The 17,999-nt window shown below is 40.9% G+C and overlaps 1 protein-coding gene and 1 long non-coding RNA gene across 5 annotated transcripts in view; one reads left to right on the top strand and one right to left on the bottom strand.

Moving 5' to 3' along the window:
- Positions 1-17,999, bottom strand: part of LOC102565708 (dermatan-sulfate epimerase) — a 342,822-nt gene that overhangs the window by 114,969 nt on the left and 209,854 nt on the right. For all 3 annotated transcript variants that reach the window (XM_019479560.2, XM_014597394.3, XM_019479558.2), the window contains exons 9-10: positions 7,389-7,507; positions 5,110-5,268 (exon numbers count right to left, since the gene is read on the bottom strand). In XM_019479560.2, the coding sequence (XP_019335105.1) occupies positions 5,110-5,268; positions 7,389-7,507 (278 nt within the window). The remainder of the gene's footprint in view (positions 1-5,109; positions 5,269-7,388; positions 7,508-17,999) is intronic.
- Positions 10,877-17,999, top strand: part of LOC132252347 (uncharacterized) — a 117,036-nt gene continuing 109,913 nt past the window's right edge. Inside the window, exon 1 of one of the 2 annotated variants that reach the window (XR_009464251.1) lies at positions 10,877-11,221. This is a non-coding gene — a long non-coding RNA (uncharacterized LOC132252347). The remainder of the gene's footprint in view (positions 11,222-17,999) is intronic. The other variant, XR_009464245.1, reaches the window with a different exon arrangement.

Genomic DNA, 17,999 nt, shown 5'->3' with positions numbered 1-17,999 from the left:
CTTGGGGTAGGTTGGTTGCCTACCCTTACTTAAGATACTGGAAATAGGGCTTTGCCTGAAGTGAGTAGGCCTGTTCTTGGCCTTGAAGGCTGATTAGAGCAAGAAAAGCAGCAGTTGGATAGAAGAATAGGAAACACAGAAGCTTAGGGGAAAATCCCATAATGTTGTGTAAATAGTATCCATAATAATTAAATGTCTGCAAGATAAAGAATGTCATTCAATTGAAAAAAAAAGCTAACTTTGTGCTAATACAGTGGTTTTTTTGCAAGGATTTCACGTTGCCTTACAGACATTAACTTATTTTGCTTCACAACATCCCAAATGGGTTGTTAATGGAAGTAGTATTGCAGACAAATAATGATTAGCTGGTTTGTCTAAGGACACTCAGCAGGAGTTTTGGGAATAAAACCAAAGGGACATGACTTCCTGCCTCAACTAACTTGTAGACAATACATTGTAACATGACTGCGCTTCTAAGATCCCTTGTGCAGCAGAAATGAACCATACCTTCCAGCAATTTCTTAGATTTTCACTGAATTAATTAGTGCATTAGCATTTTAACATAGAGAATAACTGCTCGGTATTCACTGCTCTCAATTTTTTTGGATGAATTCCAATTATTTAAAGAATTTTCATTCATAAAATTCTTTCATATTTTTTAAACAGAGAGGAAAAAACCAAAGAACCAAAAAATTAAACCCTCAAATCCACTCCCTAAATCCAGGGAGATTCCAATTTCACACAATGCTTATTTCCAATGTGCTGTAATTGACTGGAGAGCTGATTTTTTTCATGAGGAATGCTTACAGCTTACTACTTTAATGATAATTTAGTTATGACTCACACACTTGAAAGAACTACAACTATTACCATAGTGTCACAGTTGCATATCTGGTTTGCATCATGGATTTAGTTGTAGGCAAAAATGACTAATGAAAATGCAAGTTATTAACTGCTGAGCTTGTGAGTGCCAGTTTTTGTTACTTCTCACCCCCCTTTTGCTCTTTTAATGATGAAACATTAAGTGTATAGATCTGGAAACAATATATTGCTTATACTATTTGTATCTCCTCTCATAAAGAAGTGCTTGCAGCTGGTAAACCGGAAGTAAATACATTTTTATACGTTTAATAAAATCATTAGGTCTTAGAGACATGGAATGAACTTGTGTTAAATCTTTGTATAGGATGCAGTATATACAAAATAATAGCATTTTGGCACTTCCCCAAAATACTATTATTAAGCCACCAGTTGTTTGTGCCTAATTTTTATACAACCTGGCATTGTTCCTGTGCTTTGAATCTGCTTTTTTTTCCACCTTCCATTTTTAAAATTAATAGACAAGTTCAACATGGAATCTCTTTGAACTAGTCTTGTTCGGTTAGTGGCATCCAGTCAACTGCAGAGATATGAATATGATCTGTTATGCAGGCCCCTATGAACAGCATGGTAACAAAATAACAATGCTGACCTGCCACTGCCCCTCTCAGTTCTGATTCCTTTAATCAATACAATTCATTTCCCCTTTGCTTGCTTGATGTCTCTAGCGGTGGACATAAACTGAAAGCAGGTTATGAGCAGCAGAGATGGCATCTGATTGGGACACTGTGACCGCAGTACTGCACTCTTAGCAAGACATCAATTTCTTATCTAAAAGTCTGTTTCCTGCTTGGTAAATGCAGCCACACATTTACCGTGGCATCTTGTGATGAACAAACTGGATGTTTTGCAACTAGATAAAAGTAAATTATCATAGCTAGAAGTCTAATTCAAGAATATTTTTCAAAGTTACAAGAACATACAGGAAGAGAGACTATATATAAGCAGTAACTTTGACTTAATATCTTTGATTCATCAAAGTACATGAAACATGTTTGAATTCTAGACATTTCCATTTAGTGAGCCATTGCTGTCTGTTTGACTTTTGACAAATGAAAACAAAATCCCACAAACATTAATTTTAAACATTAGGGCAATCAGAGGTTCCATGAAGGAAATGCATAGAAATAGTGCAGAGGAGTGGGTAATTATATGATGTTATCGATATAATTTTAACTCACTCATATTTCACTCACTCATATCGGTTAACTCATTTTTCTAACCCCAATAAATAGACCAATCTACACATTTCTTATGTTTTACTGAGTTATATTTTCCTGCTGAAGATTTTATTTTTCTTCTTTTCTATTGTTTGCAACACAGGAAAGAATTTGATCTTCAATGGTTTGCTCTACTTATTTCACTGACTTTGAAGTCCTTTGCTTGACCTCAACTAAGAAAGCAGTATTCTTCAGAGGAATATATTTGATATTATTAATAAAAGTAGAGGAGAAAAACAGTTTTATTTCTATTCTACTTCCCTCCTGCACACAGTGGTAATATTGTACATAGTAATATTACCAGTCTATGCCATTCCAGTTTTCCCTATAAAAAGCAGTGGGGTTGAACATGCTGTAGGGATAAATTAAAAAGAAAAGTACCCAAATTGGTATAAAACATTCACTAATATAACTCTGTTCTAATAAACTATATTTTAAGAAGCAAGAAATATTCCTCCTTAAAAATAAACTAATCCAAAAAAGGGAGAAAAAGCACCCAGTTGCAGTCAGAAGGAAACTACTGATTTATTTAGGAACAGTGTTAAGGAAGACACATTCCAAACAGAAGTTCCTGAAATTTTTCACAAAAAAATCCTGTATTAAAGAAAGAACTCTTTCTCCAAAACCCTCAATAATTTTCTTCACTCCTTTTTGCAACAATTTCTGCACTGTTTATATTTTTAGTAAAATTGGTTTTCTGATATCATGTTTAGAATTGCTACAGCAATAATCTGCTTAGTAAAAACAGGTTGCAAATACAGAAACAATTTAAAAGAAACCTGTTTTGATAAATATGTTGATAAAAATCATCAAAAGCTGCAGACAGAGAAACCATTCCATGTTGAACTCTGTGGAATGCACGTACTGCAAATAGTTCCTTTTTGTGAACCGGTTTCCCCATGTCTTGACTATCTCTAATTCCCAGCATCTGTTAACTCAACAGGTAAGGTTTTGTCTTTCATTCTCTAGCTTTTCTCCTTGCTAGCCAGGTACAGACATTATACTTTTACTGGTATAAGTGATCAGAAACTGGTCTATCCCTGTAACAAAACAGATGTTCAGCACACAAAACTAATCCATACCTGTAACAGAACAGAAATTTGGCACAGATAGATTGGTTTAAAATTCCAAACCTAGTTTAAGATTTGCCCTTCGCAACCAAAGGGCAAATGTGTGCTCTGTTCGCTATCGATCTAAACTATGCTGTTTACAGAAAACTGTGTAACTTGGACTGATTCTGCCTCAGAATTTTTGAATGTCTGTAACTAGCCCTGGAGTCTAGGGCCACATCCAGATGAGTAGGGACATGCACTTTGCAGCAGCACAAATAGTAGCGGCACAAATTTGTGCTGCTGATTTGCATCACAGTGCTTGCCCCTGGAATGTGTGATTTGTTGAGGGAAAAATTGTCCTGCTTTGGACAAACTACCTGTGCCCAGCTCTTCCCAGTTTCCAGCCAGGTTACACATGCTGCAGTGAAGGCTGGCTGGGACAAAGGCTGACTGATTATGGGGCTAGCTGACAGGCAGCCCTTGCACTAAGGCACCCTGCACCCCAGCCAGCCAGGGACTGGCTCGCAGAGACAGGGGAGCAGCCAGCCCAAGCAACCCAGCCCAAAGCTGCCTGCTCCCAGTGGGTATGCCTACATGAGACACTTCATGTGCAGTAACCTAATAACACTGCACAGTAGTGTGACAGGCAAAAGCTGTGCTAATACACTACTGCGCAGTAAGAAAACCCATATGCCAGCGTTACTGAGCAGTAACTATAGTTACTGTTCATTTAGTTAGTACTTCATTAAGCAAGCACTAAATTAAATGTGCAGTGACTACTGAACATTAATGAATGTGCAGACGTGCTGAATGTGTCTCAGTGTGGGGGGTCCATAACATGCAGAGACAGTGGAGCAGGCAGCCTTAGGCTTCCTGCTCCCCCACCTCTGTGTTTGTCCCAATGCATGCTATTTTCACATGCTTTGCGCTGGTTTTTTTTCCAGGGATTTTTGCGTTTTTTTGCTATCAGGAAATCCCAATAATAAATTTTGCCCCGGGTACTGCCAATTAGCAGAGCCAGGCATGGCTTAATATGCAATGTGACACCACAAACCACACATAACTGCATGTGTGGATGTGGCCTACAAGGCTAAGCAGTTCCAATATTACCAGTCTGAAGAAGTAACTGAAGTGCAGGACACTAATTGAAATATGTGTCTCTTTTTAGCCAAGATGTGCCCACAGAAATGCATTGCTCCTGCAGTTCCTGGGAGGCATCTACTGCAGGAGCAGCCCTGTCACCCTTTACTTTAATGTATTACTTTTAAATTTTTTACTTTTACTTTTAAATTCAATTAATACATGTTCCCCTGCTCATTCCCAGGTAGTTCTGCTGTTCAGTAGAGCGGAGAACAGGCCAGAACCTAATCCTGGCCCTGGGATAATTTAAGGGCGACTGTAATGCAAACAGTCACCAATGTTTCTTTATCCCAGACATGGTTAACTTTGAATTATTTATTTATGGTAACAGTCAGGTATACTACAGCTGCCCAACTTCAGAGACGCTTTATGACTAAGAAGACCTTAGTAGGGTGTGAACATTCACGTCAGATGACTGACTGACTTTTACAACAGGTGTTGACAGTAAGCACTTTTGGAGGTTTAGCTCATGGGATATTGGGAAGGTTCACCTGAATAAAATGCCAAAGACCTTGTTGCTTGACTAAAGGAAGGAGATATACCTTTCTTCTGTGCCAAGATTTAGTTTGGTTAGTGTCAGAAATGGAAACTTGTAGGACATTAGTGCTATGCCATGCACAGAAATCTTTCTATAAACAAAGCCTTTAAACATGTCAAGCTACTACACGCTGGCATAATTTTGAGGAAGCATGAAAAAATGTTGATGCTGTCAACAGATTTGCAAGATAAGTTAGTTTCTTCTTCTTAGAAATTAGTTTAGGCCACCTGCACTGTTTCTGTTTTTTTGGTTCTAGGAAACAGCTGCAAGGAACCCTTACCTCATATTTTCCTTTCTTCTCCAAAGGCTCAGACTCAGTCTCTACAGGCGTTATAACTTCATCCCCTCTAAGCTCTTCTAAAATGAAGACAGTCTCCCAGTTGCTATAGTGACGGGCTGGAAAAATATCTGAGTGCATGCTGTCACCAAAATAAACAACCTGAAAGGGAAGCAGCAAATTAAAAGTGCTATACATTTGAAGAAAACACAAGAAACTGTTTCAAACAAGAGAAAATGTGCTGAAAAAAGCCTAACCAAATAAAAATTCCTCCATGCTCAGTTGGCCAGGATACACACACGCACACACACACACACACACACACACACACACACACACACACACACACACACTATTAGTGTCAGTTTCTTTTCTTCAAGGCCACTTCACTTTTCAGGTCTCTCACTCCATGTGGGTTGCCTTTGAACACCTCTCCTTCTGGTTTTCCTGTGACATTACAAAATAATTTGTAGCAGGCAGGGTAGATTTGCACCTTAGGGTGTGTACACATGTATTAGCTTTCTGACAGTTAAGCTGGCTTAATTTTTTTAAGGCGACTTAACTGTCAGAGCATACATATGTATGTGGAACAGAGTCTACTTAAAATGCGATGCAAGATAATACCTACACACCTATAAGGTGTATTATCTTGAGTCGCATTAGTTCAGTCAACTTAGCTCACACTATGGCTGCCACTATGTCAAGAAGCTGTATGTGTGTACACTCCAACATGGCTTAATTTAAGCCATGTTAGTTAAGTCGCCTTAGTTAAGCCAGCTTAGTTAAGTCACCTTATTATAAGTCAACTTAGTTTATGTGTACGTGCCTGTATAGACTAACCGAAGTAGATAGCATCTATCTATCTATCTATGCTTCCCTCCATCCTTTGGTTAGTCTATAAAGTATACACTATATAGTTTCCTTATCTATAGACAATATAGTATATACATTATAGATACTATATATAGATATCTATATACACACACTAACCAATATATATATATAATACAAGCTTTTGTGACCTCACTTCATCAGATGCTGTCAAAAAGAATGCCATACTATGGTTAGCATATATGATATTTTGACCCACAGGAAAGTAAAGTAAATAAATAAATAAACAGAGACTAAATAAACATAGCAAGCTTTGGAGATAGCTTGAAACAAAGGAAAAACATCACATGCCTTTTTGTATTTAAACAGACACTTTTGATACTTTGGCCCTAATGTATAGTCTACCATTGGGTGAAATCTGACCTCCACTGATTTCAAAAGAACCCCAGAGTTTCACCCACAAAATGTACCGAATGAAGTGACAAAATGCTCCTAGTTTTCATCTGAACTACTTTGTTCATCTATTATCTTTACATCTATGGTGAAAGACTATACTATATGTAGTTGGATACATATTATATAGCTAATAAAACATGTTTGCCTTTTCTTGACAAAGTCAATAAAGGCTAGGAATGCAAATATCTTTTAAAAATACTCTTTTAACCTCTTATAATTATATTGGTTAACTGATAACACAGCAGCTCAGACAGAGCTGCTGGTAACAGCCACTCCTGGTTCCTGGATTCCTTTGACTGTGGGGAAGGAGAACCCAGCTAGACAACACAGACCATGTGAAGTCCTCTGCTGGGTGGGTGGAAGCACCTGTGAACCAGCAGCTAATTGCTTAATTAATGAGACATTAGGTTTCTCCCTGTTTTCCTCTTAGGCTATGGGTACTAGTCCCCCTTACCTCTCCTCACTTCCCCTCCCTTCTGCCTGCTCTGATGCCTTCTGAGTCCTGCTGGGGTACTGTACAGCTTGCCTTCCCCACTTCCCTGCCAGACTGCACCCACCCTGACCTAAAGAATAACTGGTAAGCTAACCAGTTATCGCTGGACTTATCGGTTAAACAATTAATTGTTTAATCTTTCACATCCCTAATAAAGGCCAGGTTCTATCTTACCAGGTAAGCACCTAAACAGCACTTAACCACCTAAGTGCAATCCTATTCCATGCTGCACAAGTCTCTGAAAAACCATTTACCCAAAAGGTGAGTAGGTCCCCCTCACCACTTCTTATGACTTAAACCTCAAGGCTAGGATGAAGGTCCATTACACGATAAGATGTGTTAATAGTTATGTGCTTTAGCATGGTAAAGATGTGCTCTAGCATGGTAGAATAGGATCATGCTTAGATACTCAGATGCTTGATGGGTGGAACAGGATTTACCAGTGTCTATAATTTCTAGAAACTAGAATACAGTCAAGTTGTATTCTCCTTATATGACATACCTTGGGTTCTAACTTGCTGGTCATCTTTTTCAACAGTTCATAAAGTTGGGTAGCATTACCTTGGGAATACCAGCCAGGTTTGTCCAAGGATTGCAGAGCTTCCTGCTCCTCATCATTCTCTGCAATCATAAAGCAAGATTTCCAATGGATAGTGAGAACACTAAGAAAACTCCCTACTCACTTGGTGCTATTTGTCAAACATATGGGCTGTGTATGTGTAACACTGAGAATGCTGTCAAATTTGACACAAGGAAGATGGACACAGTTGGCAGCAAAGGCAGCAGGAGATTGAAGTCAAGGCAAATCAGGAGTTACAGGTCAGGCCAGGGTATTTGGTATGTGGGGACTGACCACTTGTTGAGGATTGGAAGTTAGTTCATTGACTATAATGCAATTAAATTCTAAAACCAAGAAGGGAATTGAATGATGGCAAGCTTGTCTGCTAGAGAATGGTTCCAAGCAGGGGTGGACCCAGAGAAGGTGTAGTGGTGTAGACACACCCCTCCTTTTGCATAGTGCTGCAGAGGCAACTTTTTTTTTAAGACCCCAAATGGTATAAGAATCCAGTTACCCCAACCTTGATCTCAGCACCCTTCCCTTCCCTTCCCTTCCGTCCTCAGAAGCAGATCCCCTTCCCTTTCCATTCACCTCCACCCCAGCCTACCACTGCCACTGTCTCTGGCTGAACCCAGCTGCAGTTGTTCTGCAGCCCCTCCCCTCTATGAAATAAACTGGGAGTGTTGTAGTTTGGGAGGCTGTGTGGGAAGAGGCTCCGGAGCTAGTGCAGATGGATTCAGCAGGGGACAGGAGGTGCATCTGTGGCAAAGTGGATTCCTCCACCTTATGTTTGCTCCTGGGCTGGCAGGGAACACCTGGGGGGACTGGGCAGGGAGGAGGAACCCTGCTGTTGCCTGCTAAGCCCAGCTATAGGTGGCCAGAGTAGCTCACCTGGGGACTCTGGGGACAGAAGCAGCAGTGGGCAAGGAAAGGATCAAGCTACTGAGGATGGAAGGGAAGGGAGAGCATGCCAAGAATGGTGGTTGCACCAGAGGAAAAGGCAGACCTTTTTAACAAATTCTTTGCCTCCATTTTTTTGTGCAGGGACCGAGACACCTCCCCCACCAGGATTCAGGACGGACTCAGGAGAGACTCCACCAGGCCTAGGGTCAGGGAGGACCAAGTTAGGGAACTTCTGGAGAGGCTGCACATGTTCAAATCAGCAGGTCCAGATGCTCTCCACCCCAGGGTGTTCAGGGAATTGGCAGGGGTTATCGCGGGGCCCCTGGCACGGCTTTACTAGCGCTTGTGGTGCTCTGGCCAGGTGCTAGAAGACTGGAAGAAGGTCAATGTAGTTCTCATTTTCAGAAAAGGGAGGAGGGAGGACCCAGGCACCTATAGGCCCATTAGTCTTATTTCGATCCTGGGGAAGCTCTTTGAGAAAATTATCCAAGAGCACATCTGTGACGGACCAGCAAGGGGGGATGATGCTCAGAGGCAACTAGCATGGGTTCATTAGGGGCAGGTCCTGTCAGACCAACCTGATTACTTTCAACTATCAGGTCACAAAATCATTGGATGCAGGGGTCGTGGTTGATGCAGTCTTTCTGGACTTCAGGAAGGCTTTTGACACGGTCTCCCACCCCATTCTCATTAAAAAGCTAGGTGACTGTGGCATTGATGCCTACAGAGTCAGATGGATTGCAAATTGGCTGACGGGCCACACCCAGAGAGTGGTGGTGGATGGGTCATATTTGACCTGGAGGGATGTGGGCAGTGGAGTCCCCCAGGGCTTGGTCCTTGTGCCTGTACTGTTCAATTTCTTTATTAGCAATTTGGATGAGGGGGTGAAAAGCACCCTGTTCAAATTCACTGATGACACCAAGATTTGGGGCGAGGTGGGCATGCTAGAAGGGAGGGACAAGATACAACTGGACCTGGACAGATTACAGGGGTGGGCGAATGAGAATAGGCTGGTATTCAATACTGACAAGTGCAGGGTGCTGCACTTGGGCAGTAAGAACCAGCAGCATACCTATAGGCTGGGGAACTCCCTTCTCATAAGCACAGTGACAGAAAGGGATCTTGGAGTCATTATCCATTCCAAAATGAACATGGGCTGCCAATGTGGGGACGTGGTCAGTAAGGCCAACTGCACCTTGTCATGCATCTACAGATGCATCATGAGCAGGGCCAAGGAGATGATCCTCCCCCTCTATGCAACACTGGTCAGGCCACAGTAGGAGTACTGCATCCAGTTCTGGGCACCGCACTTCAGGAGGGATGTGACCAGCATCAAGATGGTCCAGAGGAGGGCCACTTGCATGATCTGGGGACAGCAGGGCAGACCCTAAGAGGAGAGGCTACAGGACCTGAACCTGTTCAGCCTTCACAAGAGAAGGCTGAGAGGGGACCTGGTGACCATCTATGAACTTACTAGGGGGGACCAGCGGGGAATGGGAGAGACCCTGTACCCCTGAGCACCTCCCGGAGTAACAAGGAATAATAGCAATAAGTTGTTTGAGAGTAGGTTCAGGCTGGATATTAGAAGGCACTACTTCACAGTCAGGGAGGCTAGGATCTGGAACCAACTTCCAAGGGAAGTGGTGGTGGCTCCTACCTTGGGGGTCCTTAAGAGGAGGCTTGATAATTACCTAGCTGGGGTCATATGAGCCCAGTATTCACTCCTGCCTAGGGGTCAGATTTGATGATCTATTCAGGTCCCTTCTGACCCTACATCTATGAATCCATGATAGGATTCGTATCTGATCTGGGGACTTAAAACAATATATCCCTGCTGCTGCATGTGGGGGGCACTGCTGGGAGTAGGGATGTATTTACACCTGCAGTGTGGGGTAGCTTCCACAGGCCCCTTCACAAAATCCTGGATGCACCCATTGTTCTGAGTCTTTGTTGTGAGGGGCTGTGGCAAAGTTGTGTTGGTAGGAGAACACAGATGTGGCCTGGATGGACTGGTGGCAGTACAACTTCTTTTTGATTATGTCAGTTAGTGCATTTCCAAGGGGTTTGCAAACTCCATTTTGCATAGGTTAACACACAAGGGAGATGGCTGCATCTGAGGAAAGTTCAGACAGTCTGGCTGACTGTTACTGCCATTCATTTCCAGGCCTCAATAAAACTACAGAGACATATTTCAGGTTTAAAGGTCTAAGGCTGCTAAATGCATTTTTACTCAGACAATGTGCTATGTCACATCTGACTCTCTGACAGAAAGATTAAACTGAATCTGAGATGTATCCTAAGGCACTTTCCTATTGAACATTATTCTCTCCCTCTCCACCTCCCCTCCACCTTCTTGTTGTGCCACTGCTAGTTTCTAAACATATACCCAACTCTGGGATAAAGATAAACCCCTCTGAATGTGCCACAGGAGTATACCACTAATGCATGTTGCAGTAAACAAGGTAGAAAGCCACACAAACAATATTGAACTCAGGGATGTTACTGCAGGACTCCAAGGGAAACCATGAGATAGCCAACAGACAGCAAACTATACCTACGGTCACCAACCTGACTGCCAGTCCTAGCCACTGACAATGCAAATACAATGAGACCAATATGCAATGAATTTAAAATTGTTTCATAAAGCAATGAACAATTGCACAAGCCAGTAAGGATGTCTCAAACCTAAAATATTCAGACAGGCCTGATATCATATTGCTTTAGGAAGGGCATGTAGCAACAAATCACTGGTGATGGGAAGAAGAGATATACACTCCCTATTTAGATATCTAGACACTTCATATTTGCAGCCAGAAGTCAACTAGATGACTTGGTGGAGTCTGAAATTCCACAACCATGTAGCTCATCTGAAGGTAAGCACAGCCTCCAGAAAACTTGAAATGGTTATACCTGTGCTGGTCTAAGCAGCTGGATAGTTTATGCAGATATTTGGAAGGTGGTATATTATTGCCAGTTCAACTCCTCTTTGTATTTTGTGGGAACCTGCTGGTTGATTTTTGTAAAACTGCCAACAAGAATATCATCAGATTGTTAATTTGTATGGTATCAGTGTTTCTTAACACTGGTTAAGAAAGTGATTCTCAAGGGTGCTACAGCACTGTGGGGTACATTGAGATCTTTTTAAAGGGCGTTGCGGGGTGCCACACAATGTTAGCACTGTTTGATGTGCAAACATGATTTACAAGATAAACCCAGAGGCTGACTCCAGACATGGAGGCACATGCATTTCCTTGGGGACAAACAGCAGCATCACAATATGGGGATGCATGTGCTCTGGCATGTGGCATATTTCCCTGAGTGAGGTAGGGGAAGCTGAGGCCAGCATCTGAGCTGACCACAGTAGCCTTACCTGGGGTCCTGGGGGCCTCCTGGGGCTCCACTGATGGTAATCTAGCAGCAGAGAGCCTGGCCAGCAGCCAGAGTGTGGGTCTGGCCAGACAAGCTCTGGTTTTGGGTGGCACATGCTGCCACCATGTGTGCCACCCCACTTTTTTTCATTGTGGGTTTTTGTTGACACCGGGCTCTCCCAGTGTCGAAACCCCACTCCCTGTGCTGCAAATCAGCAGTGTAGGGAACACCTGCATGTTGCATGTGCAATGTGCAGTGCTGCAGGTGGGTCTGCGGGACCACATACGCATGTGCGTGCTTGTCTGGATGTGCCCAGAGATTTCAAATAGGAATCCATTGTGTTAAAAACATTCTAACCTGTTGGGAGTCTTTGTGAGTTATTTACAACAGAAGAATTACTCTATTATTTTTCTGTAATAAAAAAAAGCCAGTGAAAACTGACATTTTCTGAGGGGTGCTTTGAGTCTAACAAGGTTGAGAACCACTGGGTTAAGCAAAGGGATTATACTGTTACTCAGCTCTAGTACAATGTTTTATTATACAGGAGAAAGAGAAGGAGAGACAGCAAGGCTACCACACAGTGTTTTGATCTGGTTTATTTAGAACATCAGTAATTCAATACATTTAATTGTTACATAGTACCCTTCCAGGATCAACTTGCTTCAGAAAAAAGGCTAGAACAGAGGGGACAAACTTTACTCAGTCGGAGAACATAGAGATGGTTGTGGAGGCTGAAATACAACAGTCTGCAGATAGGCTGGAGCAAAAGGAAGGAGATATGTCTTTTTAAAAATAGTTAAGATGCAAATACCAGGGTAAATTGTATAAAAGGAGGCAGTGATGTAGAACAGAAAAATTGAAGATTACCAGACAAAACAATTCTGCATTAGGGATGTTATTTAGGGAAATAACAGGAATTTCAAAATTAAAACGACATTTTGTTCCTAATTCTTGCGGAAATGATGGTGATCCTTTGTCCTTTTTAAAAAACAAAACAAAACAAAACAAAACCCAAACATGTCACACATTAAAAGTGGAATGTTATTCTTCTCTCTGCATTGCCTGGCATTTTGATTGTTGAATTATGTCTTAAACATAGCCTTCAGTTAAAACACAGTAGTTCTGCTGTTTCACTGAAGGCCAAACTGCTGGTTTAGCTTTGTTATCATGGGCATATAGTAAGATGGACATATAGACTGTTACTGAAAAGCAGCTAACATGCTTTAATTTGTTTGTCCAAATCCCAAGTTTCCTTATTTGCTTTTGTTGTTTTAAAAGCAGTTAATAGACAACATTCCTGGAACAGTTTGACACATTTGGATCAAAAAAATAATTTTGCTGTTAAGCTTAATTATTATTCTTGGTCTGAATATTTTAGACACTTTGTAGCTGAACAAGGAGCGACATTTTTCATGCACAAAGATAGCAGGTTTTATAGTTTTCCCCAAAAAAGTTTCTTATAATTTGCAAAGAAGAATATGTATATGTATTAATTCATCTCATTAGGAAGGCTGCAATTAAAGACTCATCCAAAAGTTAGTATTTTATTAAACAAGCAAAATTTTTCAGATAGGAAAATAATGAACCATCTCTGATCGCTAACAAATCTTCATTTCACCAGCTCTAAACAGCCAAGATAGAGTCAGCTATGTTCACACTATTTATATGAAATGCTTTAAGTTATAGACATGTTTCTGCAAATGTTTTTCTCCTTGTCCATAAATCTTGCAAAGCAATCGAGCCAGCATACTGATGTTCTTAAGTAGGTCACCCCTATGCTTTCCCATTTAAAAAAAAACATCATTGATGTCTCTCAACAACAGGAAGCAGGTGGTAATATGTAGACATTTCTCAAAATGAAAAGAGCTTCACAGAAAGGTACCGTCTTCACTGGCATTATGATTGATGCAGTTCTGGCTGAATGGGCATATATTTATATGGGCACATAAGAACCCCAGGAAGGGGGTTCATAGGTTGATTCATGGAGCCCAAATCAGAAAAGATAATCAGAGGACTGAGTCTGGCCTATACATCACCTAGTTGCACCTATCCTGAGACAAATAACTTGTTTGACAAAAGCGTATTTTTCAAAAAGGGATCCAGGTTTGATCTGAAACCATCAAGATTGGGAATCACCTCTTCACTTAGCAATATGTTCTAATGGATAATCTCTATCACTTCCAAAAATGGTGCATTCTCATTTTGATTTTGTATGGCTTCAGCTTCCAGCCATTGATTCTTGTTATGTCTTTCTCTCTTGAATTAAAGTAACAACTATTTTCTCCCCAGGAATATACTTATACACTGCAATGAAGTTGACTCTCAATCTTTTTATTTTTTATTTTGACTGAGGAGATTAAGTCTTTTTAATGTAAGGCATTTTTTCTCTACTTCTTGAAAAATTTTTACGCCTCATTTTCATCTCCTCTTCAATTTTTCAGCAGCCTTTTTAAATATGGATCCCTAGTTGTTTAATACCATATTAGTGCATCTATAGGTGTGCTTTACTGCATAGTAGACTAATTTACTGCATGGTAAATGTCACCATCTACATTTGTGCAGCAATTGGGGTGGTATAGACTAACTTACAGCGCTCTTGGATAGTCCCATCAGACACAGGTACTATCCCATACTGAAATAAATTACTGATCTTAAATGCACATGTAGATGGTGACACTGGGATTAATTTACTCTGGCTCAAATTGACCTGGAATTTATTCAGTCACATCATTGCATGTGTAGACGTGCCCTCTATGAAGTACTGTAATACCAATCTTACCAGTGTTCTATGAAAAGGTAAAATCACCTCTTTATCTCTTCAGGTAGTGTTGTGATACTAATCTCTTGAACTACCTGATTACAGAATGCTGCCAAAGCCTAAAATATTATGAACAATTTATCTTTAATGTTGTTTCAGTCAACAGGGTAGGGCCAACTCATAGGAACAATCCATGCAACCAATCATGTTAAGACAGCTACATCTAATACATGCTATGTCAACAGAATACCTATGGCCCAAAGTAGTCTAAGAGTTTCTCTTTAATGTTATTGGAGTCAGAAGAAAAATAAGAATATAGGACTGATTTTAATATCCAGCCCCAGTATTCCATACTGTAGTGTGTGATGAACAATAATCAGGAAAAACTGATTTCAAGTTTGCCCCAAAGGCCTTTTCGGGTCCTGCTGCTGCTGAATCAAGAAGTAATATCATGTTAATGACTGTACACTCTGTTTTCATGCTGGATGGCTTAAAAAGATTCATCTGCCTTTCCCAGTGCTTCTTTGGATAATGGATATGTCATGTTACCCACGGATGTTACTGATTATTGGGAGCCACACCCTCTTCCCCTCAAATAAAATATTTTTTTTCCCAACAAAAATTGGATGCTCCAAATGTTTGTGCAGCAGCTGTCTCATCCAAGCAAAAGAAGAGAGGAAACCTGTTGGCATCCCTCCCTCCTTTTAGTGCTCGCTCCTAAAAGTTCACCCAAAGGTCAGGAATGGTAGAAATATTACTTTAAGCAGGAAGCAAGACATAATGAGGTGGGAATAGTAATGCTGCAGATCTTATAACCTGGAGGAGGGGAAATCCTGACAATTTCTGGATAACCCAGAAAGAATTCCTCAGGTGATTTAGACAGAAGCAACTCCCTTCTGAAGTTGGTAATATATCACTGCTACCTATAGTCTCGCCTCCTATAGCCTTGCCATAATAAAAACATGCTATGACAGGCAGTGTGGAGGCAGCAAGCACATAAAATAAAATAATTAAGAGAGGACACTGTGTTTGAAATATGCAAGTGACAAATGCCCAGAAAGTTAATTAAAGGAATATCAATGAGGTGGAATTTTCCTGGAGGGAAGTTACTTTTTCTACAGAAAAAAAAAAAAGAATCAGATTTGACTTGAAGGAAAGCTTGTTACTGGAATGGCAATTTCTGGACCAAACTGCATCAATAATTAGAAAAGTTCATCCTGTTTCACTATGCACAGAATTTGGTTGCAGACATGGCAAGCAGCTTTCAGTGTTCTTCAGATAAATAAATTCACAAACAAGCTGCAGTACACTACACTTTAAAACAATCTTTTTATACAAGAAAGATCTAGGCAGTCTGTATTATTATGCCTTGATAGCTGAGTTACAGGTTTCATTATCCTAATATAGAGAGTGAAATCAGGGAATCTTTTTGTTTTTCTAATTTAAATGACTACTAATGTTGCTCTTCTTTGTTTTGGTGCTATTGGTGCTCTCCGTGGCCAAGCACAAACAGTAAAAAAACCCAAGGCTGAATCGATTCAATCTTAACAGGTTAGTCTAAGCTGTGCAGGTTGAAGAGGGCAGATTTAGACTGGACATTAGCAAGAACTTCTTCACAGTTCGAGTGTCCAAGGTCTGGAATGGGCTCCCAAGGGAGGTGGTGCTCTCCCCTACCCTGGGGTCTTCAAGAGGAGGTTAGATAGGCATCCTGCTGGGGTCATCTAAACACAGCACTCTTTCCTGTCTATGCAGGGGGTCGGACTCGATGATCTATTGAGGTCCCTTCTGACCCTAACATCTATGAATCTATAAATCTATGAAACCAATAAGCAAGTGAATATTCAGTCTTGATTCCAGAAATGCAGCCACATGCCTGCAGTGGCTCAGGTAAGACGCTGGGGGGAGAAGGGGCAGTGCTACAGCACACTTACACCCTCAGCTGAAGCAGACAGTTTAGGTCAAGGCTAGCCCACCCACTTGGGGGGAGGGAGTTAGTTTGTGGGGGAGGTGCAAAGAATCCTGGGAAGCTGGGGGACTGTGAGTTAATTTTTATCTGGAGGGGATCTGGGCAGGAGTTTAATAAACTAATTTAACTGAAATCAGTTAAGTCTGACACTACATCCATCCAAGTTTATCTTAAACCAATTTTGGCCATTTGTAAAGTGGTTAATGTGCATCTGTGTTACAGATTTGAACCAGTTTCCAATCACTGATACCAGTTTATGTGTAATTTATATCCCTATTCTGGGAGAATACTACACATTTTCTCCCTTTTGGAGGTCAGCATTGATAGGAAGTCTGCTTGGGCATTTGAACCCTGGTCAAGGGAGACTGAGAATAGGTACCATCACAGAGATTCCAATCATATCATATCTTTGAGGGACAAGGAGTAGGGCATAACAGGATGGCATGTTTATAAGATTGAACAGATATATGGGTATTATAAGAGGAAAATGGATTTAAAAATATACTATTAATTATAAACAAGTGCAGTCAGTCTTTGCTCAACACCATAAAGATTCAAATCACACTAGAAATACTATGTATTATTTTTTATTATTGTTTATCCCTTTAAAGCAATGAATCTTACCTGCTAGCACATCTTAGGTCAAAAATCTGGCAACATGGGGGTAGAAAATACGGTAGTTATAATTAGGCATTTAAATAAAAGATCTAAGTTCCAGGGTGCTGAGCCCCCAACACATCCCAGTGCCCAGGAAGACACCTGGAGCCTGTGCGGAGCCCCAACTTTAAAGCCATTTCTACTGTGTTGATTATGGGAAGTTGCCAAACAAAACTGGGGAGGGAGATGACCACCAGGGATTACTGATACCTATTTTATTAGTTTGACTATTTGAATTGAAATGATGACCTCAAGTTGTCTCACTGTGCCTACAGATATATAAACAAATATTCCTGTTTCTTCTACCCTCATCCTTCCTTCCTGTTAATTACTTCAAGCTCCTAGTGTCTCTTCCTACATGTTTGAACAGAGGTTAGCACAATGGACCTCTGACTAAAACCATGGGGTGCCACTGTAAAGCAAACAATTCTTAATACTAACACTAATATGTATTTGCTATGTTGCAGGCTGAATATCGAGCTCCTTTCCTCCATTCTCCATCTAAAACAATGTAGGTTTCAGAGCCTGGATTTACTGATCTAAACCTCACTGGTGATCAGACTTGATCAGGAAGCATAGGGAGAATTTATATCGCCTTTTTGTTTCCTTAGGAAACAGTACATCTTTTTTGGAGGAGGGATTAGGGGTAGGGAAAGGCAGGAAACTGCAGGAAGAAAGAACACCTTTTCTGTAGTTTATGGAAGGTGCAGCATGAGCAAAAACCTTATATCCAACCACTTATATTCAATTTTCATTGAAATACTCATAAGAAGGTATACGAAGGATAGCAACAAAGCCGGGTTCCTTTGATGGGGGTTCTACAAAATGTCCCCACATGAAGATGAATTTACCAACTCATTATTTCATTGTCCAGAGGGCCAATTAGGTAGGAAATCTGGAG

Source organism: Alligator mississippiensis, chromosome 1 (assembly GCF_030867095.1).
Source record: "Alligator mississippiensis isolate rAllMis1 chromosome 1, rAllMis1, whole genome shotgun sequence".
NCBI classification, from domain to species: Eukaryota; Metazoa; Chordata; order Crocodylia; family Alligatoridae; genus Alligator; species Alligator mississippiensis.
Note: the sequence above shows the minus strand (reverse complement) of the source record. Positions and strands in the feature narration are given on the sequence as shown.